Below are 27965 nucleotides of genomic sequence, written 5' to 3' on the forward strand. Positions count from 1 at the left end.
TTCAAATGAAGAGTTGTTTAATGCAAGGAAGTGTTACAGAATGAATAGAACAACAACAAAATGTAAAATGCAGTTTTGATGAACAAATCAATATAATTAAAAAAACCACATTTCAGCCAATAAATTAATGTCTTTATTGAGAATTGACAGTGTGAAGTTAGCTTATGTGAGTTAAACAACAGGAACAGTTGTAAAGTAGGTTAAAAAAAAGAAGGTTAAAAAAAAAACCATCTCAATCATACATTAAGACAGGCCTTATCTTGTGTATATTAAGTTTGCATGCGTCAGTCTGTACTGCACAATGACAATGTGGTTATATATGCCATTTCATATTCATTTCTGTCAAGTCAAAACATAATGAATCTGGGTAAAATTAGAGCTGAAGCTTAACTTTACCCAGCTGTTTGAAATAAGACAAAAAGCAGACAAAAGACGTTCCTTTGCATAGTAGCATAGCAGTCTTAGAGGAGCATTATTTGGCAGCAAGACATCGCCACTCGTTCTAATCAGAGGCTTTATTTTGCACCTCAGATAACTGAGAATCACTTATGGGCCAATATCTTGCCAAGTCCTGGTATTAATTACTTAGACACCTGTGTAGTTGCACATACGGCCCAGAATGCAGGTGAACGGGCCTGTTTGGACCAATGAAAACAGAGCAGCTGCATATTTTTGGAGCCCTTCAAGCGGTATGATGAGATTCATGCATGTGCGAGTCAGTCCCAGTGCAAACTGAAGCCCTTAGACAGCATGACGGACTCCAGGTCACCGTCCTCCTCTTTCTCCCTCACTCGCTGCTCCTCCAGCAAGGCCACCAGCGCATCCCTCTGCTCCACCACATCCAGCATCTCGCTCAAAATACGCCTCTCCTCCGCCAACTCGTCCTCTCCCTTCAGGTGGTCTGAGAGAGAGAAGTGCAGTGAAATTGTTATTAACTGAAGAACCATAATGCGAGAAGGAACTATTTATATCCTCTGTGTGTACTAACCGTCCACGGCCATGCGCTCTCTGAGCTCTTGCTGCAGACGGCTCTGCCTGTCCTCCAGCTCCAGTTCACGAGCACTGCGGACAGACCACACAGATGAGCACAGAGCAATCGAACATTACTAGACCAGATAGAGAAGAACACACTTACTCATCGACATCCACAGTTTAGAGACTTCAGAAAGCTGAACGTAAAATACTCACAATATCATGAGCTCAGATTCATAGCGCACGAGTGCATTCTTCTCCTGCACAAGCTTAAACCACTGATGCATTAAACTAGGATCATCTTTCTTTCCCATTCCTATGAGAGAGAGAGAGAGCGGATGAGAATGGGACCCTGTGTGTGATGGACACGCTAACATTCACATGCATGACTAATGCTAATAAAAGGGTCAAATGAACACTTGTCGAGCACTGAAATGCACGTAAAAATTGGCTTTAGCTTTTATCCCTCAATATAACATGGTTAAACTTGAAGTAATGACAGTCTGAAAGACATTCAAGTCATATTTATTTTAAAATTAAAAATCTATAATATTAAAGTTCATTCTATTATCAATAATATTCATATTTTATTTATTTATATTATAATATTGTTTTAAAAAGGTCATTTTTGAACCCTGCTTATGAACTTTGGGGTCAGTAAGGTTTTTTTTTTTTTTTTTTAATCTCATCAAAGCTGAGTTTATTTGATCAAGTAAAAAACAGTAATATTGTGAAATATTATTACAATTTAAAATAACTGTTTTCTATTTTAATATATTTTAAAATATAATTTATTCTTGTGATGGCAAAGCTGAATTTTCAGCATCATTGAGTCACATGATCCATCAGCTGATTTGGTGCTCCAGAAATATTTCTTCTTATTATTATTATTTTCAATGATGAAAACAATTGTGCTGCTTAATATTTTTGTGTAAACCATGAAACTTTTTTTCAGGATTCTTTGATAAATAGAAAGAACTGCATTAATTTGAAATAGAATCTTTTGAAATCTTCTTTAATTTTGAAATCTTAAATCCTACATCTTTAAAATCTTTTGTAACACTACAAATGTCACTTTTGATCAATGTAATGCATCCTTGCGTCCTACTTAAAAAAAAAAAAAAAAACCTTACTGACCCCAACCTTTTGACCAGTATTTACATAAATTAATAACAACGTGCAAGCAGACAAAAAGACAATAATACAAAAACATCTGCACACACATACACACATACTGTGTCCTTTCATAGGAATTCCCGAATTAGACTTGATGTGACATTTTAGATCTACTGACAGCCATGCAGACCAATGACATGCCCATGCCCATGCAACTCCATCACGAAAGGTTATAGAGCGTAAATTAAGATTGCAGGAGAGAAATAACATACTTAGCTGGTGTAGTGGAGGTTCTTGCACTACATAAAGAAAAAAGACTGTACAGATATAAACTGAATGATCGTGTTCTGTCCCTTTAGCTTTGGCTGTGTACAGCAGGATGAAGGAAGAAAGAGAAGAGAGGAGAGAAAAAGGAGGATTTAGTAATTATAGCTCTAAAAAATCGACACTAGAAGGGTGAGACGGGAAGCTGGGGTGGCGTTACCTTCGGGGGAACAGCAAGGACAGAGATAGACAGGCCTTCTACGAGGAGAACCTAGAAAAGGCTCGACTAAGACCGAAGAGACGAGCAGGGAAAAAAAGAGGGAGAGGAGGTATTCAGGAGGGCAACAAAGCGAGAGAGGGAATAATGGAGGAATGGGAGGTGCGAAGCTGAAATGGGTCGAGTTGGATGTTCATGTCCAGTCAGTGGTCTGACTATAAACCTGCTGTCTCAGAAAGTAGGCCACCAGAGAGATTTGCCTAAACGTCCTCATATCTTTCTAAGATAGAATAGCACCGAAATATACCATCTACCCAGACAAAAGTCAGTATTCAGTCCTGCCATTCAAACCTCATCTCACACAGTCACACCCACCAGACGATACCAACCAAATAATGCCACCACCAGCATCTAGATTCAATTCAGACACAAAGCTAACAGCAAGCAGACAGGACAGTGTCCACAGCACGGGAAGAACATAAAGATACTAAAACGGATGTTTCATTTATGTTAACACATTAACTAATGAGCCTGTAAGACGCTAAAGCTGCTTGTTAGTGTCTTGAGCGCTCATTCGAATCAAATGTGTTGTACATACCACCCAGATGTACGTCCAAGAGGTCAGAGGTACTAGAGTCTTCCCAGAAGTCTATATTATGAGGAAGGACACATCATGAGGACCGTGACCCTTAAAAGTCACAGGAAACATAATACCCTGTGCTGCTCTGTCTCTGCAAAGTGTTTCGACAAATATGCTCAAATAATAAATGTGGCAATAAAAGACGGTGTTTTTGATGAATGTAAGACTAACAAACATATAATGGGTATGAACAGTGATAGATGATGACATTTCAGAGTACATCATAAAATGCCTAAAAATATGAAATAAATAAATGTAATTTATTAAATATTTGTGAGATTTAAGCTTAAAGGAAGTGAAAAAATATAATTACAAAATACACTTATATTCAAGACACATTCTATGAAAACAAGCTTAAGCTAGTTTCAGCTGTCTCAAGCTATCTTTCAGCTAGTCAAGCTGGGAGACCTAATACTAGCTTGTTCAGGCTGGGAGACTAGCTTGAACCAGCGAAGACCATCTTATACCAGCTAAGAACAACCAAACCAGGGGCCATTTACATAAACATAGCCATTAGCTATGATAAAGGCACACTATGCAGTTTCTGTTTTTCTCAAACAGCGACCCCTACAGTCGCTGTGGAGTACTTGTATTTATCGTTACTGTCGTAAACACTCACGCAGAGCCGCCTCTGCACTCTTCCGACCGCGTTTTCTTCGTCGACTCTGCCATGATTCACGTCTGAAATGCGTGCTAGTGTCTTCCATAGAGGCTGCTTCATATGTTGTTGATGCCACGTCGTGCCGTAAAGCAAGTCGTGATTCTCGCGAGGTTTGTCGTGACGCCACCTCTCAAACTTGCATTGCTGGTTTTGCCAGCGGCGTCCCCCCACTGCTTTGCTATCGGGATGATTCGCCCTACTACGAGTTCGTTTACCATCAAAATGATTTCGAAGTTGTTATATTAAGGTACAAATCTTGCATAGTGTGCCTTTTAGACAGTGTCTTAAAATCTAGTATGACCCGCTAGCAGTTAGTCAACTGGCAGTCAGTCTTATTTTTTGGTATCAAATTTGACAAACCTAGGTTTTTATGTACTCAGCCTCAAAAAGTTATGGACAGTCTTAAATAATTTTTTTTGTTAGACTAGTCTTAGTGGTTTATGCAACCGGCCCCAGCTTAGGCTGGTTTCAGCAGTTTTTTTCCCAGCAGGGTTAATGTCTTATGCAACGTTTTAGGATTTTATTTTTAAGACTATTTAGATATTTTTATTATATTATTCTTTGATAAACAGAAAGTTAAAAAAGAACAGCATTTATTTGAAATAAAATCCTTGTCTTTACTGTCACCTTAGATCAATTTACTGTATTCTTCAAGTTATTTAGATATTAGATATTTTATAATGCTAAATAAAATGATATTATTTATATTTTTTCATCATAATTTTCCTGAAACAACACAGACAAGCACTTATTAAAGTTGTGTAACTGACAATAATATATTTTTTGCAACTCATTCAGTTATCTGAATCATTAAATGAACAAATTGATTAACAATTTTCAATAAAATATTATTCCTAAGGCTCATCTTTTTGACAGGTCATTGACAGGTACCTGCTTCGCCTCTGAGGGCCTTCTCCACAGCCACCCCCTTCTCCTCCAGCTGTCTCTGCTTTACCTCCACCTGCTCCAACTGACGCTGGATTATCTGAGATGACATACACAAAAATAAATACACGCCGTTTAAGAGACAAACAAACAATGACGCTTCAAAAGATGTCACACACACACACACCTGTGCCCTGTGCAGCCTCCGCAGTTCCTCCTGCTTGGCCTGCCTGCGCGCTGCTCTCTGCACTCGCCGTGTCAGCTTTGCATTGAGTTCCTCCTCCGTTCCTGCTCTCTGAAACAGCGTGGTAGACATACTTATGCTGGAGGGGTCCGGGAACACCACCCAAACACCTACCACCTCTGACGGACATGATGACAGTGGGGTGGTCTCCTTGGTTGGCCCCTCAGGAAAAACACTTTTCTGTTTCTATTGAGGAACAAGACGCGGAGTGTTTCTGATTCAGCCAATGGGATTTAAAGTTGAAGGGGCTCAAAACATGTGAAATAAAAGATGCTACCTTAACAGCATACGCCCTCTTGAACGCCAACGCATGAGGCACGTAAAGCGACTCGGGAGAGAGAACGTAGAAATTGTATTAATCTAAACTGTATTTCGAGTACAACAGTGCTACCCACAGCACAAACTTCAGGTATAACCAATTCAAAATACACACCTATGCGCTACCAACCACAGAAGACTGTGCTTTACAAGCTACTTTCAGCATCACAATCTAAAGCCTGTGGAAAATTCAGTGCAATAACATAATACCTCTTCCCCTTCATGCACCTCTTCATATACTGTTTCTTTCAGAAGGTCTGACTTGATGTCAGACTTGATGTCAGACAATTCCTCCCTCATCTGAGAGCACAGCAGACAGAAAAAAAGACATTTGAATGCCTCTAAAGTTTAATAATAAAAATCACAAAGCGCTAAATGTTTCCATCAGTCCAGCTATACAACTCTAGGGGAGTCACGGATGAATGCCAGACAAAGAGTCCTATTGTCGTATGCCGTAAGAATGAGAATAATTGAACTATTTGAACCATAAGAATTTGTACAGTAAAAGACTAAAATCAATACAAGAAGAAAACTGAAAGCAAAAATAAAAAGCAAGGGATTAAAGAGGCTATATTGTGAGATCTATATCTATATTGTGCTTTATTTTTCAACAAAAAGAGTTCATTGCACTATGAAAATGTACTGTCTTTCAGAATATAAAAACACAATTTATTGGAACTAAGCTGCAAAAAGGACTCATTCTGAAATTCTTAGACTTCTGACACAAAGCTCCACATGTGAAAAGCACGTTTACACAGTACAGGTACTGTACAGGTTTTATAGTCCAAGGATCAGAGAAAAGGGTGAAATGGTCATGAAAAAGTAAAAAGAAATTGTGCAAAGAAAAGTATTTATATAATATAGAATATAAGATACAAATATATCACAAAAAATAGGCTAACATTAAAGTGAACCACGAAAAAAAAAATGCTCAACAAAATTTTTTGAAATATGTGCAAATTATAATATAATATTTTATATAATACAAATATATAAAAAATATTTTAAATAAAAAAATATGAATATAAATTGAGAATGCAAGAAAAGGGAGTGTTTTACTGTACCTGAACTCTGAGAGGACATCTTTCTAGAAGAGCATGGCAGGACAAGTCTGTGTCTTCAGAAAAACTCGGATTCTTCCGGAAACACAGGTCTGAGATGAGGAAAGACATAAAACCTTACAGCCACAAGTTCATGTGATACCTTTTATTTATAGATCCATCAATCTCACCTGTGGTTCTGCTGATACTCGGCACTTTCCGCTTACTCTCAGTGTTAGCTGCGCCAGGTAGAGTTTCCGCCACCACCACCGTCTCCTTTCTCTTTTTGTCCTTTTTATACACTGAAAAAACGCTCTTCCAGAGGGATTTGTGCTTCCCTGGCTCCTGCTGGGTTTCAGCTGCTGCATTCATGCTCTTCTTGCTTTTACGGGGCGAAAACAACGAGTTACGCTTTTTCTCCTTCTCTCCCACACCCGTGTCCGACCCCCACAGCTTAATATCTGACCTCCGAAGCCTGACCTCGGGTCCCCCTGCCAGCAGTGGGGCGACCAGCCGGTCCGGGAGCGTCCTCCTGTTCTCTAGCCTGCGGTTGTCCGTTTGGCTGACCTCCACAACGCCAGAACTTTCTGGCAGTCCAGAAGCCTTTTCCGCCTCATCCCCACACAGGATCTCAATTTCATCCGGGGGAAGACTCAGAGCTTGATCGAGTTCTGGTTTAAAACCGTCCCGCTGCGGGACACAAACAGCGTAGGTAGATGTGATTTCCATAACCTCTCGGTCCAATATGGGTTCGGAGTGGCGAAAGGCGCGACACTGCTTGCCGACAAGAGGGGAGTGAGATGGGCTGTAGGGAGGTGTCGGAAGACCTGCGTCTGAATTCAAAACACTTTCATTGGCAAATGATGTGGAATTGAGGTCCAAACCCTGCTTGTCCGCCATCACACAACCTTCAACAGTGATGCTGAGTCTGTGGATTACAGAACAGCGGCCGATCGCCTCTTCTAAAGCGATGCCTGTATCGCCATCCACAGTGGTAGATGGTCCAGGTGGGGATGTACTTTTAAAGTCTGCCAGAGAGAGAGTTTGTGTGCTGGAGTCACAGTTTCTTGCCATTTGGTTGGCAGAATCCAAAGCAGTGGTACTGTATGCGACTGAGGTGTAAAAGCTCTCTTTAGCATTAGATGTTTGGGCTGCCTTATGTTTGGGGAGGAATTCTCCAGGCAGCGGAGTCAGGCCTAAACTCTTCCTGATCTCAGCACTCTTCAGCCAGAACTCCTCTACGACCTCTGACCTCTTGGCAGGTGGGATCTTGGGGCTTGTCGACAGCTCAGGTGTGGGTGTGTGGCCTGATTCTGGTTGTTTCAAGGAGGGTGGGAACTCTATAGAGGTAGGTGATTGGTGGAATGGAATGGACTCTTCTTGTTCCTGTTGGTCACATGGTTTGGACTCTCTCACTGAGCTGGCATCTATATCTGTGTCGTCACTGTACCCTTCACCGGACTCTAGTTAATAAAAGAATGAAAGGAATTCAAATGAGAATGTGAAAGAATTCTTGAATCTAGAAAAATTCTAGAGTTCTAGAATCCTCTTAACAAAATAGTTTTGCAGGGGAAGCGGTGCATCCTTTCAGATGCTCTTAAACAAGCAGTAACATGAAGCAGCCTGAAAAAGATAAGATGATAAAGACGGTATGGGTCAATCATGATACAGATAAACTATAGTAGAGTCATTTTATAATTTAGAATTTTCACTTTTGACAGATTCAGATGTTCTGGAACTATATTTTCGATATATGTATGACTGTACCATGTGAAACATTGCATTTTTGCGTATGTTTTTCTGTGCAACAATTTTTACTGTCTAGGATCTATAAAGTAGGCTAATTTCTTTATTAATACTTCAAAAATGCAAAAGTGATTAACACCACAGTACTGTATGTGCTAACCAGGCATAGTCCATTAAAGAAACAAAACATTTTATTGGCCAGTTGCTTATTTTGCAATGCGGAAGCTAGCCATTTTCTGTGAATGTGCAAGACTTCCGATTTATTAAGAATAACAGTGCTGTGGTTAAAAGTGCAGTAAATGGTAAAACTATTTGCGCTACAAACCAGTGTCTTTATAAATATGACAATACATTAAAATAATATGATAAGAAATACCAGTTTGCAATATCAAGCAGCATAACGAGCGGTTTTCTGCAGCTAAAAATAACTGGAAATGGGTAAAACCGGAAGCATCACACATTCATGTTACAAATAGCCGATCTCTCTCTTTTGTGAAAAATAAGGTGGACAGCAAATATATTCTGATTGTTTACATACTGCAGGATTATTGCTTTCGGTGTGGGCAGATACATTACTACATGAAATATTATGTCGTGCCTGGTTAGGACACATTTATGAATAATTTGCCAAATATTAAAAACAGCCAAACTTAAAGGAGCTGTATGTAAGAAATGTATTTCAATTAATCATAAAATGGCCCTGATATGTCACTAGACATTAAGAAATCATGTTCATTTCAAATACTTATATCACTGACAACAGTAGTACGGCCAGGATATTGTCATTTAAAAAGTGAAGTTGCAGCCCTCAACTGATGTTGATGTTGTCATCTTGTGTTTTGGCCTGAAGCGCCGCCCTCAATCTATCTACCAATCACGAAGTCAGTAGTGTTTCTGCAACCGGGTTGCCAGCTCTGCTCTAGTTACCACAGCTGCAGCTACAAACTGCAGCCTACGTTCCTGCTGGATCCTGCAGCCTATCTGGCAACCTCAAGTCAGGGGGGAGGGGGAGGGGATACACCGCTCTACAGTAATTTGAAAGTGATTGCAGTACCAGTTTTGGCCACAATCTTACATACAGCTCACTGCAAATTATTTCAATAAAATCCAGCAAAACCCAAAAACATAAAAGCCAATGCAATAACAAAATATACACATATTAAAACACACTAGTATTCATGCACAGCCTGCAAATTAAATAACTTGCAAACAAGATATTTTGGGTTAAAGTAATGCAGCAAATGCTAAAGAAGGCTATAAATGGTCATCGGGGGTGGTGCTACCTTGAACAAACCCCGCCTCCTCTTCCTCAAGCCACACCCCCGAGAGCCGTTCCTTCTCCCAAGGGCAGTACTCACCCTCTAATACACATACATACATACACATTGTCAACAGCCCAAAATACACACATACAGTCGTGAATACACAACAATAAACATACAAACAAGCATGACAATATTTACCTCACGCACAAATACACTGACCAAAATATTGTGCGAATATGACACCAAGAAATTTACAAGAAATTAAATTGAACAATACCTTATATTAAGATGATTTCTCTGAAATAAACAAGCTATATAGTAAAGAAATTTCAGATAAGATTGAACTTTTTTTGCTCATTTTATTAGTCATTTCTAAAGATATTGAATATGAACATACACTCACCATCACTAGACACTCCCTCTTCATATTCTTCTTCTGAAACTTCTGCTTCCTCCTCCTCTTGTTTTTCCTGGTTTTCCACTCCCTCTTCCTCCTTTAACCCCTCCCCCAGGTCTAATTCTCTCTCTCCATTGGTCCTGGAGTGCAACCCCTCCCCCTTCTTCCAGGCAAGCTCCTCCTCCTCCTCTAGGTCTGACTCAGAGCTACTGAAGACCAAAAAAGAAACATATTTACCAGGAAAAAACATGGCAGTAAATATTAGGAGCACAACAAGAGTGTGTTTGGGTACCTGGACTGCTCCTCTGTGTTCTTCTCCTGCAGGCTAGCACTGAGGTTGTGCTGTGCGAGCGTCTCCTCTGGAACCTCCTGCAGTGGGCTGTCCTGTTGCTGTGGGGAGGGTTTGTAGTTCTCCAGCTCAATGCGCTCTGGTGTGCCACACAGTCTCTTGGCCAGGCTGGATGCCATGTCTGTGTGGGCGCTGGAGGACCAGCAGTCTGGCGGAGTGGCTGTGCCCACTGACCCGGGAGAGGACAAAGACGTAGAAGTTGAGGATGGAGCAGGGGGAGCCTGAAGAGACAGACACACACACACACAGACACACACACACACACACACACACACACACACACACACACACACACACACACACATAGAGAATAAAGCCACCAAGAATGATAACAATAAAAATAACTATAACTATATTAGCTACCACACCAACAGATGATAATGTTCTATTTATTGTAATCGCACATGTTTTTACGTATATTATATAATGTTAATATATTGTATTTATAAAATGTAAATAATATTTCACATAAATTGTTACAAAATATTATTTAGCATAAAATACATTAATATATTTGAGTATGCAGTATATACATACATTATAGAGGTATACTGTATATGCATATGTGTAAATTAAATTGATTACATTTATTACATTACATAAAAACGGTGTTGATTATACTATATTCAAAAAAAAAGCTTCCGAATTTTACTTCAGTTGAGTCATAAATCTGTCAGACATAAATAGTCATTATACTGATATTGCAAGTGTACTATAAAACATATATATATACACAATACTGGTGATCTGATGAAAGATGAGGTTACCTGAGCAGGCCGAGGGGCCACAGATGGGGCCGATCTCTTTCTCTGAGCCACGCTAGCCAGTTTGAAGCTGTAGTGGTGCTTACAGTAAAACTTCCCTGAACACACAGAAAGACAGGAAAAGAAGTGAGAGAGCGAGGAAATAAAAAAGTAGCTGATGCAGGGAGTAAATGTCTTATTTATACTGTAGCAGAAGTCGGTCTAAATGCCGCCTCTTTTCAAACCTTGAAGTGTTTGAGTCATGTGATCTACATAACCCTATCAGTTAGAATGTTTTGTAGTTTTGACTCCTATTTAAAAATAAAAAAAAATGTAAGTGCCAATTTGCTGAGGGCCTTCAGTTTATGTGTGTGTGCCCTATTGTCGGGCAACAATAAAAGCCCTGTCCCAACACACACACAAACACACTGCAGATCTTATGACTGTGCAATGGTAACAAAAGAGCAATTGTGACCCTGGACCACAAAACCAGTCATAAGTCGCATGGCAAATCATTGTATGGGTCAAAACTATCGATTTTTCTGTTATGCCAAAAATCATTAGATATTAAGTAAAGATCATGATCCATGAAGATATTTTAGTAAATGTCCTACCTTAAATATATAAAAAATGTATTTTTGTGAGTGGATGCAGCAAAATTGCCAACAGAAATGGACAACTTTAAAGGCGATTTTCTCAATATTTCGATTTTTTTGCACCCTCAGATTCCAGATTTTCAAATTTCTCCGTATCTCGGCCAAATATTGTCCTATCCTAACAAACCATACATCAATGGAAAGCTTATTTATTCAGATGTATAAATCTCAATTTAAAAATTTGTGGTCCAGGGTCACACGTTTGGACGAAATCAGCAGCCCACGGCAACAACAGGGAATTTTGCCTTAATTTTGTTTTTGAACTTTTGAAATTTTGAATTTTGTTTTTTTAGGAGCATAAAATCTTAGAATCACCAAGTAATGATAATGATCATTTTATTAGTGGAAGTATTAAATGGTTAATTGTACACACACACACCATGTAATGGGTCATAAGCATAGTTGGAGAGGCGTAACGTGGAGCTGCAGTGGTCACACTGGAAGCAGCTCCTGTGGAAGAACTTTCCCTCCGCGCTCAGTCTCTCCATGACATAAACACGACTGCCGCAGAAATAACACACATCACTGCCGCCCATGTTCACAGGAAACTCCTTTTGAGACCCCTACAGGTGAGAAGTCAAAGGTCGATAGTCAGAATAAAGATGCCTAACACACACATATGGGCCAGTAGTAGTTACAGACCCGGGGTGACAAGGTGCATTAAATATATTATTTTGTTATTATTTATTATCATTATTATTTTATTTTTACATTACAATTTATTATATTTTATTTTAATTTTAAAAAATAATAAATAAAATATGGCTAACATAATGAAATGCTTCAAACAAAGGCTCAGATTTCACCAGATGCCATAGACAGAAGTTTGATCATTACAGTAAATTGCATTTGATTGCAGCACTTTCATGGAACAACACTTTGGGTGTGATCAGTCTAACAAAACTGTAAAGCGTTGAGCCTAATTAGAGAAATTGGATTACAGCAGGAACTCATCACACACTCACAGTAATTAGTAAATATATAACGTCAAACAAAATTCAATGCTGGGTTACCAGCCTCATACACACACACACACACACAGTAATACAGGCACTTAAACACAAGAACGTTCAAAATGTTAGGGAAGATTTGTTGCCACTACAGGAGAACTCTTACCAACTCCCTCCTGTGAAGGAGCTTTGGAGCTTGATCCTGCTGACTCTGAATCTGATTGGCTATCTGCTGAGCCAATGAGCTCACTCCGCCTGTATACATCTGAATGTAGCTCTACAAATTAAAAGATGAGCATGGAAAACAAACAGGAATGGAAAATGCTGTTGAGATGAAAACCATCACAAAGACAAAATAAATAATATGAGAGTAAAAGGGTTGGACTTGGAAAGTAGAGAATAAAGGAACCAAGAACTATAACTATAAAGTTAACAATAACTATGTAAGCGTCCACACCAATGGATGATAATGTTCTGTTTATTTTAAGTGTGCGGTGCAGTTATGATGTCTGCCACTTTAAATGGTCAAGTTCTTAAAAGTCAGGTGAAAAAATCCTTCTGAATCGTTCCTCTGTGTCGTTATTGTTATAGCTGTGGTGTGGACTTCCCTATTCCCATTGAATTAGAAAGATTTTTTACATTTTATAGTTATCATTACACAGTAGTATCTATAAAAAATCAATTAAAAAAACTGTCAGTCAAAGACAAAGTCAGTCAGTCAGTATCAAAGAAAATAAAATGGAGATAATAAATCATTCTGTCTAAGATTCTTCAGTTAAGACCCTCAAATCACATGTCCCACGGCCTCCGGTCACTGATAGGGTGTTGAGCCCCAGGACACTTCGCACACAGAGCTCCTTCATATCCCAGTCATACTGGGTCAACAGTCCCTGAACTACACCAGAGACCAAAGACGCTCAAAACAGAAAAAATAACCCTATTTGCTCTCAAAGTCCAATTGTCTTTTTACCTTATAGCTTCTAATTGGCAGAGATTGAATCTTTTCTCTGTAGCGTAAACCCTGTTGCGGTGTGCTTTATTTCTTCGGTAGGGAGAGTGGACATGAAAATGTTATGCGCTGTACAGTTACTTGCTGCAGCTGTTACTGTCAATCATCTAAATGGCTTTTAATCTAATTAAACACCTGACAAAAGCAGGCTAATGTATGTCAAAGAGGCTTTGCCAATTCTAGTTCAGCTTGTTAGCGGCTACGCTAAAGTGTGTTTGCGCAGGGGCCACATGTTGAGTCAGCAGCTTTTGCTGGGGGAAAGATGAGCTAATTCACTCTATATTAGGAATACATCACAACATCTAATGGCTAAAAGAGGCACTGTGACATTTTATCAGAACCAAAACAAAATCTTACTTAATCAGTTACTATAAGACTGTCAGAACCAGAACGTGACTAATCAAGCAAAATGACTGACACAAAGTCCTAACCAGCCTTGACGCGATATTTCTTGCTTGGTATTGATTTCTGTCGTGTCATGCTTTCTAGCCCCGCCCACAGCAAAATCTTATTGGTCCAAAATCCTACTCCACATTATTGTATATTTTAATACGCATGTTAAAGCACACATTCATCACACAAATACTCACACACCTGTCTGCGCAGTGCAGTGCCTGAGGCCGATGTTGAGTTCTCCTCAAATTTAGCCAACAGTAGCGTTGCCATTGACCGAACCTTGCTGTGACCCTCAGCGACCTTCGGTTCTGACCCGGGAGTTGCTGCTGAAGTCATATTTTCTTTGGTATCATGAGGAACATCCTCCTAAATCAGGAAAATATCACAAATAATTTATTTAACAGGTTTAACAAATGACAGATGAACAAAAACACATTATAATGTAACTATACGGGTCATTATACAAAACACGACATGCCTTTTACACCGCAATGTGTATAAAATAACTAATTAACATATATATGATCATATATATATACACTCACCTAAAGGATTATTAGGAACACCATACTAATACTGTGTTTTACCCCCTTTCGCCTTCAGAACTGCCTTAATTCTACGTGGCATTGATTCAACAAGGTGCTGAAAGCATTCTTTAGAAATGTTGGCCCATATTGATAGGATAGCATCTTGCAGTTGATGGAGATTTGTGGGATGCACATCCAGGGCACGAAGCTCCCGTTCCACCACATCCCAAAGATGCTCTATTGGGTTGAGATCTGGTGACTGTGGGGGCCATTTTAGTTCAGTGAACTCATTGTCATGTTCAAGAAACCAATTTGAAATGATTCAAGCTTTGTGACATGGTGCATTATCCTGCTGGAAGTAGCCATCAGAGGATGGGTACATGGTGGTCATAAAGGGATGGACATGGTCAGAAACAATGCTCAGGTAGGCCGTGGCATTTAAACGATGCCCAATTGGCACTAAGCGGCCTATAGTGTGCCAAGAAAACATCCCCCACACCATTACACCACCACCACCAGCCTGCACAGTGGTAACAAGGCATGATGGATCCATGTTCTCATTCTGTTTACGCCAAATTCTGACTCTACCATCTGAATGTCTCAACAGAAATCGAGACTCATCAGACCAGGCAACATTTTTCCAGTCTTCAACTGTCCAATTTTGGTGAGCTCGTGCAAATTGTAGCCTCTTTTTCCTATTTGTAGTGGAGATGAGTGGTACCCGGTGGGGTCTTCTGCTGTTGTAGCCCATCCGCCTCAAGGTTGTGCGTGTTGTGGCTTCACAAATGCTTTGCTGCATACCTCGGTTGTAACGAGTGGTTATTTCAGTCAAAGTTGCTCTTCTATCAGCTTGAATCAGTCGGCCCATTCTCCTCTGACCTCTAGCATCAACAAGGCATTTTCGCCCACAGGACTGCCGCATACTGGATGTTTTTCCCTTTTCACACCATTCTTTGTAAACCCTAGAAATGGTTGTGCGTGAAAATCCCAGTAACTGAGCAGATTGTGAAATACTCAGACCGGCCCGTCTGGCACCAACAACCATGCCACGCTCAAAATGGCTTAAATCACCTTTCTTTCCCATTCTGACATTCAGTTTGGAGTTCAGGAGATTAGGCTTGTTTGAGATGAGCAAAATCTGCGCAGAACCGATCACCGGTGATCAGCGCGAGATGCATGCCGGTTAGAAATGTGTCCGAGTGCGGTCCTTCTGCTCTGATGTCATGCTGACGTATGTCAAAAATCTCTCGCGAGCGCAAGGTGCACCTGTCGGATTCTGCAGTCGAGCGCAGTTGCTCTCCACTGACTGCGCTGATCAAAAGCATGATGGGAAACGACTTGCTGACGACACAGCTTAATGCTCATTGGTTTAAACAACCGTGATGTATTTTTCTTTTTTAAAATGTTTGATTTTAAAAACTCTGATATCATGTTTTATGTGTATACGTTATGTGTGAATATTCCCAAACTATCTAACAGTGCGATCTCTATGGGTTATGCAATGTAATTTTTATTTAAAAAAAAGAAAGAAAAAAAAAGAAAGAAAAATATATATCTGTATTAAAGAAAAAGATTGATAAACATGTATTTGAAATGGAATTAAATAAGTAGGCTATTTGGGTGTCTTGTTCATTATATTTATTTTCATATAAAAGCAACAGAACTTAAATTTTTATCCAGTTTATTAGCAAAACTGTGCACGAGCGTGAATCCCGTTTATCCCGCGATATCCATCTTTGATCTCGCAGGTGTCAGATCCACTGCGAGAAGAGAGAACTGTCCGTCTTGCCTGCACTTTTTTCACTCCTCCTCTCACTGCAGCCGCCTACTCTCGCATACATTTCAGGCGAGGCAAGGCGCATCTCAAACAAGCCTATTGTCTTGACCAGGACCACACCCCTAAATGCACTGAAGCAACTGCCATGTGATTGGTTGATTAGATAATTGCATTAATGAGAAATTGAACAGGTGTTCCTAATAATCCTTTAGGTGAGTGTATATATACACATATATATATATATATATGATCATATATATGTTAAATAGTTTATAGTTGCATGTTCTGTATATTTTTGAGAAATATTTGCATATACCGTATATATGATTTATATTATATATCTAAATAGAAATACTTTATATATAAATAACAGAGTTTTCTTAAATATATACATGCATGTGTGTGTATTTATATATACAAAATAATTATACACAGTACACACACATATTATGTAAACACAAACTTTTATTTTGGATGCGATTAATCGTAATTTATCGTTGCACAGCTCTTATATATATATATATATATATATATATATATATATATATATATACATATATTGTATGTATATATAAACAACATGTCAAAACGACTCACCTCCTCTGACTGGCCAGCCTGGCTTGTTCTCCTCCGCTTTCCAACACTATCTGCTTCCTTCTCTTTCTTATCCTGATAGAGATGAAAAATAGACCAGCTTAACATATGGGTTACAGACTGCAGTTGTGTAATTGTGAGTGTGTGTTTGTGTGAACCTTGGGATTGCGTTTGCGGGACAGACTCTGTCCCAGTTTGCTGAGCAGTGAGATGGGTGACCTGGTGCTGGAGAACAGAACAGATTTCTCTTCTGAACTTTGGTTTTCTGTGTGGAGGAAAAAAAGCATTTGTTTACATAAAAAAAAAAACAAAAAAACATAAAAGGTCAAAAATATGACACAAATAAAAAGAAAATAACAGATAATGCCTTATTCTGACCACTAGGTGGCGCTGTGTCTTTGAGGAGCTCATGTAGTTGACTGAGGTACATGACCATGCAGAGAGAGTCACTCTCCTCCAGTGCACTCATCTCCTTGCCGGTCATTATAGGACAAATACCAAATTCCTGCTCCGCCATGTTCAAACCCAACTGACCATTGAACTCCGCCTCACTCTCCTCCAGAGACGCAAAATCACTGCAAGAAACAAAGGAGCTAGTATCAGAATCACACATTCATAAAAACTCAATGTGATAATACAGTCAGCCCACACGTTTAGATCCTAAATCTCATTTTGATGCACTGAAACCACTTTAAAAACACCATAAATGTTTTCTAGCTTTTAATTTGAGTCCATTAATATACTATTATCTATGGAGGATTGGGAGTGCTGTAGTAATATATAAATATTTAATTATAAGATTCAATACATTTATGTCACTATATAGATAAAAATGAAATGTGTCAATAGATTAATGAATAAATAAATATGCACTTTTTTTTGGATTGTGAAATGTCAATAAATACATAAAATTCCTCTGGAAATATGTAATATATTTATTTACTGATATTTCATAATTTGTATTTTATTTATTGATTTACTTATTTATTAACTATATAGTATTAAACTCCCAAATTTATAAATATTTCAATGTGCATATTTAAAACTTATTGGTAATAGATAAAAAATACTGATGTCGCAGTCACGTAATACCTGTAATCCTGTAATATAAACTTGGTCACCAGCCCTTATCTGTAAACACTACGCCACAACCCTCATTCATACCCAGATTAAAGAGTGTGGACTCACATGAGGTCAGGTCTGAATCTGTGAATGAGAGCGCACAGGGCCAGGCCGCTCCTCCAGGAAGTTGTGAAGTCCGTCACACACACATTCATGTAACCGTGCGTCTGCTCCTGACACCAGGTCAGCAGCTTACTGTAACGAGCCATTGACTCTACACACACACACACACACACACACACACACACACACACACACAGAACATGTAAGCTTGTTTGTGAATGTATATATGGGAGATGCTATACTATATGTGAAGTAACACATACTGTACCTTGCCGTGTAAGTCTTGGGTGTGGGGAGCTAACAGCATCAAGGCGCAAAACCGGACCCTCACCTGTGTCTATGAGATGACGCACCTGTACACACATTTTCAGCATTATCATGAGCATCATTATTGGTTACGACTCGATTTGAACTGCATGTTTCTAACCTGAGCAGCGCTGATGAGTTGCATATTGATGTTGGGATAGCGGCTAGCAGGATCCACGCTGTACTGGCTGAAGTTTTTACTGACGTTTTCTGGTGTTGTCTGAGGAAGCAACCGATACAGACTCTCTCTGAAATAGGGAAGAAACGGAGGGGGGATATTAGAACAGAATTATGATTCCTACATTGTCAAAACTGAATGTTCATAAATCATTTGGATCTCTTTTTAGCTCTGACCTCTCAGCCAGAACCTCTAAAGGGGTGTTGCCCTGACCCCAGCTGCGAACCATCCAGGCCGTGTCCATGGCTGCCAGGAAGCCCCGAGCTATTCCTGTTCCCATTGGCCAGAATGGCTATAGGAAAACATTTTTTAAATCAACAAAGCCAACAATACCTGAAAATATTACAAAAGCTTTCAGAATGTACTACAAAAAAAATATATATTTTCCAATATAAATATCTGCATAAGATATTATTAACTAGTTAAGCTGTAGTTTATATTTGTAGACTTTTAAGCATACATTGCATTAAAATTAGCACTGAAAAATATGAATAAGTGATGAAATATGCCAAGTTAAATTAAATTATATTAAATAAAAATTCTGTCCGATACCGCTTAGCCAATAAATATATTCATATTATAGCTGATAGATGGCAAATATAACAATTCCATTCTATATAGTTTTAATAAATAAATATAGTGTGAATAAAAATCAGTAAATTATTATTTCTATATATCATGAGCTATTTATTTATTAATGCTTTTAATTAAACATCATAATCAAACTCCAAAATCCTGATTTAAAAATTCTATACTATCTAGTGTAAGTAAATAAAAAATAAAACCCAAAAAACAAAATGTTTTGTGAATTTAGGCATCACAACATTATGACATATAATATGAAAAATGGATATTTATTTACTTATATTTTTTAATACATGAAAATACTGTTTAGAATTTGAATATAAATCGATTTATTACATTATTAATGTTTTAAGTGCTAAATGTAAAAAGTACAGAAACATTTTGCACTATTTTAAATATACAATATCAATAGAAAACTATACAGATAAATAACAAAAAAAACTTTGATAAAGACTGATAAACAATATTTATTTAATACATTAAAATATTATTTATAATTTGAATATAAATCTATTTATTAAATTATTATTGTTAAGAACTAATAATAATTATTAAGAACTTGTGGAACATGTAAAAAGTAGAGAACATTTTGTACAAATTTAAATATACAATATCAACAAAAAAACTATAATGATAAATTAAAACAAAAACGATATGGGCCGATAACCGATATGATGCCGATGTGCTTTGTACGCAGTGATTCTAATACAAAGTTAATTTATCTTTTTTTAAGGTTTTTGGATATTTTAACAGCAAATCAAGAAAAAATGGCGTAATATTTTTATTTTTTTTGCATTGCTCATTCTTCTTGCTCTCACCTCTAGTAAACTATCCCCCACCAGAGTGACCAGCAGAGCGTGTTCCCTGCGCTGGCGCACCATTGCTGCGTTCTCAGAGGCGTACATGCAGGTAAAGTCGAACATGGCCACATCTGGCTGCCCATAGTGATTGATGGCAAAGTCCAGAGAAGGAAGCTGATGATTGGTAGAGAAATCAGCTGCTTCACGAGCGTACGACAGCAGTGCATTCTGGTCCACGTTTTTCCTGGACAGCAGCGTCTCGGTGTCAGCATAATCCTGCACAACAAAAATAAAAGAAGAAATCACGCACAATGCTATGTGTGCGATAAGCAGATATCAGCACACAACATTCGATCATGTGACGACTCACGTGCAGAATGACTCCTTTGTCCAGAAGACTTTGTTTTTTGGCGGTCATTACAAAGTAGTGAGTGTCATCTTTGTAATACACTATATTCTCTAGATCAATTCCTGCACAGAAAAGATATTGACAGATGTTTGCATCATTTTAAACACTTGATAAACTCATTCATAGAGAAGATGAAGGTGCCTAACTGTGCAAAAATGAATATTAGTTGAGTGCAATATGGCCTTGGTATCTTTGAGCTCTGGTAATGTTTAAGTTACACTGAAATAATTCAGTACCGGTAGCTTGCCGGAGGTCCTGGAAAAACCTCTGGTTGAAGATGAAGGCGACACCGCTGATCTCCTCCACTTTAGCCTCAGCGGTGGTGTTGCGATTGATGAAGTTCGCTGTGACGGCAATGGCCAGTTTCCCCCGAAACTCCTTCCTGCGAAACCCTACCGGACACAGACAAATCAAACCCTTACACAGGAGTTTTGAAAACAATGAAGTAGTGATATGAACATGTCCAAAGCAGAATAAAATTAGAAAAGGGGAACTGTCTGTTATAGATGACTGTGAGTGGCGCCATTTCCTATGACTCAAACTAAAGTACAAATTAGAGAACAAATTGTCTGCACAACACATTTTTGGGTTTTTGGTGCATGGATGAGAAAAAGGAAGACAAGTGAAAAATAGCAGAGGAACTATAGTTTATAAACTGTGTGAACTTAGGAAGACATTGTCATCATGACATAAATATTAACCTAAGCATCTATTTGGTACATTTCTGTGAGTACAATGGTCTGAGACTGTGTTTTTGCAGATACCTGGTAAGGTGTTTCTTCTGCCGTCTGCACCAATAACCACATCGAACTCCAGCTGTCTGACTGGATGAGAGTCGGGGTGGACCTCTGCTCGCCAGCCAACGCCTGAAGGACATGAACGTGAAAATTGTCAGTTAATTTGCAGATAAAATTAGGGTGAAATTGTTCCATTTCTCTTACGCTTCTCCTGGTCTTCTGGAGGTTCCAGTAGATGTTTGAACTCCACATTCACGTGAACCTCGACACCCAGTAACAAGGCCACCTTCAAAAGCATCAACTGCAGCTGACGAATACCTGTGCATAATTAGATGTTGACAATAAATAGTGTAAATACACTAAACTGTTTAGAAATCAACAAAATCAATTCATGAGAATATCACATACGCTTTCAGAATACACTACAAAACATTATATTTTTAATCAGTGTCTTTGTCTTATTTTTTTTATTATAAATATATAAGCATCCTTAAAATTGCATATTTTTCAAAGCATATTTGATCATTATTTCATATGCAAAACTTTAAAAAAAAAAAAAAAAAAAATCAAATTAATATAGCTATATTACAATTTGGGCTGATACTGTTTAGCCAATAATTAATTTTATGTTATGGCTGATAGTTTTAAAATGCTTAATTTTTTTTTAAGATTAAAACATTTCTGTACTATTTAGTCTAAATAAATAAAAAATACAAGTCTAAAAACGAAAATAAATAATTTTAAATACTACAAGTGAATTTAGGTAACACAACATTATAATGTACAGTACAAAAAAGGGATATTCATTTTGATGTTTGCTACAAACTAGTATATTTATTTAATACATAAAATATAAATTATAAATTTAAATAAATTTACTTATTAAATATCTAATGTTTTTTAATAATTAAATGGTAAATATAAAAATAGAGGACACGAAATCTATTCAATTTATGTATAAATTCTATATAAATAAAATTTTCTCTATGGGCATTAGATGCCATTCAAAGCATTTAATGTAACATTTAATAAAACGATAAAAAAGCCAGGACATTTATTGATTCACTGGGAATGAATGTGTATTAAGAAAGTTTTTTTTTTTAAGTAAATCAAATTTTGATTCCATTTTGATCTCACGTTTACTCACTGATATGGTCTATGGCTCCAGCACAGAACTTTCCGTAGAACTTTTTGGCCCCCAAACCCCGGAGGTCCTGAATGGTGAAGGGCCAGAGATGCAGAACATTGTTCCGTGAGAAAGCATCGCGCTTTTCCACAAGAACCACCCTGGCACCCAGAAATCCCAGCTCTATAGCCGTCCGCAGTCCACACGGACCTGCGCCTATGATCAGACACTGAACACACAGCAAAACTCACATGTAAAACAGCGTCCTAGTGAAGAGAACTCTCTCATGTAATGCATTGCGGGTGACCCTGTGCTTGTACCGTGGTGCTGGTGCAAGCGTGGCCTCTCATGTACTCTTTCTGGCTGGCTCTTTTGTCCAGTTTGGCCCATAGTGCTTTGGCCTTCCAGTAGTGCAGTCTGCTCCTCAGGGTGTGGTAGAACTGCGGCTGACCCACGGGATGCAGCTTCAGCTCTTCACACAGCTCCTGGAAGGCCCTGAGGGTCTCTCGACATGTGCCAGCCTGCACGAAGGCGTCGAACAGGGCGTGCGCATGACACGTCTCAGACCGTCCGTCCCACATGTCCGCTTCTCAAGACCCACACAGGAGTCAGCTCACCTCCAGAACGCACCAGACACGGGGCATCTGAGAAAGACAAATTATTTACGGAGCTGCAGGGTGATTTTGGACAGACAGGGAAGAGGTGAATGTGGAAAAGGGAATAGATAGGCCGTGAAGCTGATGTGTCAGCAAAACTTCTGCCACATTCTTCTATCTCTCTGTTATCTGCGCATAATAGCCCCTTTCACACAGGGATTCCGGAAAATACACGGATAAAGTGACCCGGGATTTGACACGGGTTTGTTTGATTTTGGTTCATTCACACTGCCAGTGATTTTCCGGAATCAGAAGCCCCTTTCACACGGCGCAATGATCCCGGCAAATTGCCGGGAAATTGCCAGCACGCCTTCAGTGTGACTGTGAACACAAACACAACCCGGGATTGATGTCGGCATCGATGCCGGGTTGGGGACCTAGTAACATTGCCGTGGTCAGAACAGGTGTTGTGCCGAATTTCGACCCCCGCCAAATTATTACCCCCCTAGTATTGGTAGGTTTAGGATTAGTTGTGGGGGAGGGGTTAGGATTAGGGGCGGGGATAGGATTAGGCAATCAGGTACTGACTTCAACGAGAGGGGTAATAATTTGGCAGGGGGTCGAAATTCGGCACAATGCGCGGTGTGTGAACAAAAGCCGTAATAATGCCATTTCGTAGTGATGACGCTGAAGCCGGGATCGTTCGCCAGCTGTGAAACGGTACGTAATGCGCAAGTTTATGATCGAATCAGAGAAAAAAAAGCACAAGCGTGGTTTCTCGAGAGAGAAATCGCAGCTTATAAGCAAACTTAAGATCCTTGTCGTGCCGAATTTCGACCCTGTCAAATTATTACCCCCTAGTATTGGTGGGTTTAGGATTAGTTGTGGGGGAGGGGTTAGGATTAGGGGTGGGGTTAGGATTAGGCAATCAGGTACTGACTGACTTCAACGAGGGGGGTAATAATTTGGCAGGGGGTCAAAATTCGGCACAACACCTGTAAATACACGGATAAAGTGACCTGGGATTTGACCCGGGTTCGTTTGATTTTGGTTCATTCACACTGCCAGTGATTTTCCGGAATCAGAGAGTGCGTTCACACACAACCCGTAAAAATCCCGTAAAGACACGTGACATCGATGTGACTTGTAATGTCTCAGCAGGGTCTTAAGTTTGCTTATGAGCTGCGATTTCTCTCTCGATCTCTCACGCATTTTTTTTCTCTGATTCGAAAGGGGTTCATGTTCCACACACACGTCTCTCATTAAAGGTCCCGTTCTTCGTGATCTCATTTTTCAAACTTTGTGATCTCATTTTTCAAACTTTAGTTAGTGTGTAATGTTGCTGTTAGAGCATAAATAATATCTGTAAAATTATAAAGCTCAAAGTTCAATGCCAAGCGAGATATTTTATTTAACAGAAGTTGACTACAGCGAACGGCCCGTTTGGACTACATCCCTCTACTTCCTTCTTTAATGACGTCACTAGAACCGTTTTTTGACTAACCTCCGCCCACAGGAATGCTCCCTCAACCGAAATTCGTTTACGTAACGTACTTGCGCACTTCTTGCGCACTTCACTTACTGTGTTTACTCAGCTCTTACGGTGATTTTCTGAAGTAAAACTGACGCTTCATCTTTTGTGTGATGTACAATAAACTTTATTAAACTCATCAGTATATGTTTGATCATCATTCAGACAGCAGACTTTTGTAGGCTATTAATAAATAATGGATACATACAAGCAATGACAAATACGTTATAATAACCGTAATTAAACTACTAAACTATACCTGTTTCATCTCTATACAGCACACTGACTCTGTAGGCATTATTGTCCGACTCGAAATGAACACCGTTACTGAGAGTTTCTGATATTATCATCATTCCGTGAGATGAAATTGTCCTGAGAGACTGAGCGTGAGCTCATGAAGCTCCGCCCCCTGGGTCGTCCAGCAGCTGCTTATTTGCATTTAAAGGGCACACACTAAAACAGCCCGTTTTTTCTGAGCCCCCAAAAAATGACAATTTAAACATGCTGTAAAAAATGATCTGTTGGGTATTTTGAGCTGAAACTTCACATACACACTCTGGGGACATCAGAGACTTATTTTACATCTTGTGAAAAGGGGCATAATACGGGACCTTTAATAGCTCCTCAAATCAGTTTGTCGTTGCTGCTTATAAAAATGTCAATAAAATGCTCAAGGAAAATAAATATTTATATTGAAATTAAATAACTTGAATTGAAATTGAAATATAATATGTCTCATACTCCGGTGCTGCACATATGCACAATAGCCTACTTGATCAATATTCGACAAATTATTATATAAGTGCAATAAATAATTAGCGATAGAATATAACGTAATATATTGTTCAGAGAAATTAATTAGCTAATACTTGGACACTTTATGATCATCATTATTGTCAGTTCCAAAAAAAAAAAAAAACTTTTGTCAATTAATAATGCAAAATCTCTGTTCTCAAATAGTGAATTTTGAGTAAATATAAAATAAATACTAGTGATATCATTTAAATAATAAAAATTTTACAAACAGTTTTGTAAGTCTTATCTGCCATGGTCGGTCATAAGGAATAGATTAAATTATTATATAAACCAGTCACATGGGTAATTTTTTTTTAATTGAGATATATCATCTAAAAGCTATACGATTTATGTATGGTTTGTCAGGATAGGACAATATTTGCCCGAGATACAACTATTTGAAAATCTGGAATCTGAGGGTGCAAAAAAATCGAAGCATTGAGAAAATCGCTTTTAAAGTTGTCCATTTATTTTTTGCGATTGTGATGCATCCACTCACAAAAATAAATGTTTTATATATGAATGGTAGGAAATTTACAAAATATCTTAATGGAACATGATCTTTAGTAATAGCCTATATCCTAATGCTTTTTGGCATAAAAGAAAAATCGATAATTGTGACCCATACAATGTTTTGTTGGCTATTGCCACAAATATACCCGTGCAACTTGTGACTGGTTTTGTGATCCAGGGTGACAAATGTGTTTGCAGTGGCTCCAGCGCTGATTCTGATTGGCTGTTGTGTAAAAGGGGCGGGGTTTGTAGTGCTCTGTAGAGTCATCAATACATGACACACAATAAACCACTTCATTACACACATTACAAAAGATTACTGCAACTGCATTAACTCAATTCATTCAGCACAACTATTCAGCTGTGCACTCCAGACTGGATGAATAGTTTGACCTCTAAGCACCTACATAAGAATGACTCATTAAATGACGCCTGATTTGATACCTTGTGATTATATGCAATGATGATTTTCTTTCTCTCTAGCACTCACTTGTCTTTTTAAATTATGACAGAATGAATCTGTCTTGAATAGGATACATCTAGAATAGGATGCATGGGGTCAGCCTGGCATTAACTCTGGGGAATGCAACCCACTGGGAGAAAGCGACTGTCAATCTAATCTTTCTACTATGAACATTACTGACTCAAAAATGAAAAGTCTGTCATCATTTAGAAAACTGAATGGTGACCAGAAGCTGTCAAGCTCCCAAAATGACAAAAAGCACAATAAAACGATCATGAACTTATATTCCAAGTCTCCAGATGACACATAATAGCTTTATTTTTGTTATGAACAGAGCAAAATTTAAGTTGTTTTTCACTGATAATCTTCCCCACACCTCATTAACCACATCATAAGGAGCCCATGAAGGGACATGGTGTTTTTGGGGAAATTATATGGCAATGCTTTTGCATTCTCTCATAAAAAATGTTGTATTCCCCAGAGAAACTTTGCATTCGCTCGCAAAATGATCGCACTCCCCAAGAAACACAAAGTTTTTCAGGGGAATGCAAAAGTTTTTAAATCTATTTTTTCCTCCCATCTCATGGTTTTTTCTTTTTCCCAAACGAAAGACATTTTGATTAATGTCGGTAACCAGACAGTTGATGGACCCCATTGACTTCCATAGTAGGAAAGAAAATACTATGGATGTCAATGGGGTCCATCAACTGTTTGTTACTGACATTCTTCAAAATAATTTCTTTGGTGTTCAGCAGAAGCAAGAAACTCATACAGGTATGAAACAACTTGAGGGTGAGTAAATGATGACAGAATTTTCATTTTTAAGTAAACTGTTCCTTTAAGCAATAAATATACTCACAAGACTTTCATGTCAACTCTTTATAGGAAGAAGAAGAAGAAGAACAGCAAGTGACTCTCAAAACAGAAATTCCACTGCATTGGACGTCATGTACGCATGATCATGTCCACTATAAATGGAGGGCGAATCCCTGGACCATCATCATAAAAATGAATGACCTGCATCAATATCCTTATTCCCCTCTCTCTCTTCTCAAATGTCTCTGTGATTGACTGCTGTGCAGATTGAGAGTAGAGGATTACAGAGAGCAAGGAAAGTGCTGCAGAAAGAGGATCGATCAGTTTTTCCTCTAGTCAGCCATTCAGACCTTGATTACACCGTGAAACTATAAAGACATATTAATGAAATATACGGCTAATCATTGAGTACATGTACCACGAATGACCATCCAACAGCTGCAGTCAATATGCCTTTTTCAGCTCTTTCCATATCATATTGAGCATCTGAATCAATGTAGGCTGCTTCAGACTGTCACAAAGCATCAACACTGCTGCATCAGAGTGACACGCACACAAATACATTCAATTCAACACTAGCAAGTGATACTTACCGTGCTGTTTCTCTGCGGGCTGCACATGCTGCTGACATGCTTTCCTTCCTCTTCTCTCGCTGCGTTTCTCTCTGGCAAGTTCCCAAGTGGATCTAGAGCTGTTAACTCTGGTGTCATATACACAGCTGCAGTGCAGGAATTAGCTCCACCACTTCACACACACACACTCTGCCCTCTTTCTCTCTCCACCATCTCTCTGTAGCCAAGGTCAGAGGAAGGAGCTACCAGGCACATGCTGACTCCTCCTCTACACACACACGCGTTCAAACAGGCAACAAACACAAACATTGTCTTTCAGGACACACACGTACATCTCTATGCCACATACACACTGTAGATGATTGGCATATTCCTGCCAGCGCATGTTAACTGTACAGATTCATTATTGCAGTGGATCTGCTGGTGGTTAGTGTTAGAGTGTTATTGAAAGCAGCCCTAGATCTAATCTGATTTGCCCCGGGACGGAGGCTTCTTAAAGAGATTACAGAGCGCAGATGAGGGGAGGGTGAGAGAGGAGAGGTGGAGGAAAGACAGAGAGATTTTGACCACTTTTGACTACTTGATCT

General features: G+C 38.8%; 1 protein-coding gene across 2 annotated transcripts; it reads right to left on the reverse strand.

The window, feature by feature from the left end:
* Window positions 1–27631, reverse strand: mical3b (microtubule associated monooxygenase, calponin and LIM domain containing 3b). Of its 2 annotated transcripts, XM_081364373.1 has the most exons (32): window positions 27400–27631; window positions 22413–22736; window positions 22114–22321; window positions 21171–21284; window positions 20994–21095; window positions 20466–20621; window positions 20191–20291; window positions 19839–20096; window positions 18612–18727; window positions 18379–18505; window positions 18220–18304; window positions 17955–18102; window positions 17145–17341; window positions 16925–17031; window positions 16770–16841; window positions 14067–14234; window positions 12630–12740; window positions 11893–12076; window positions 10882–10976; window positions 10058–10335; window positions 9772–9974; window positions 9387–9464; window positions 6549–7820; window positions 6382–6470; window positions 4943–5050; window positions 4762–4855; window positions 3168–3218; window positions 2573–2638; window positions 2361–2453; window positions 1189–1288; window positions 989–1062; window positions 3–901 (listed from the first exon to the last, which is right to left on the reverse strand). In XM_081364373.1, the coding sequence occupies exons 2-32, from the start codon at window positions 22671–22673 to the stop codon at window positions 717–719; spliced, it is 5301 nt and encodes a 1766-aa protein (XP_081220499.1). In that variant the 5' UTR covers window positions 22674–22736; window positions 27400–27631; the 3' UTR covers window positions 3–716. The 2 variants fall into 2 exon arrangements, with proteins under 2 accessions (XP_081220500.1, XP_081220499.1); XM_081364374.1 differs by lacking the exons at window positions 3168–3218; window positions 9387–9464 and having other exon boundaries at window positions 1–901.
* Window positions 27632–27965: the final 334 nt, after the last annotated feature.

This window comes from Scardinius erythrophthalmus, assembly GCF_964197995.2.
Source record: "Scardinius erythrophthalmus genome assembly, chromosome: 4".
NCBI lineage: Eukaryota > Metazoa > Chordata > Actinopteri > Cypriniformes > Leuciscidae > Scardinius > Scardinius erythrophthalmus.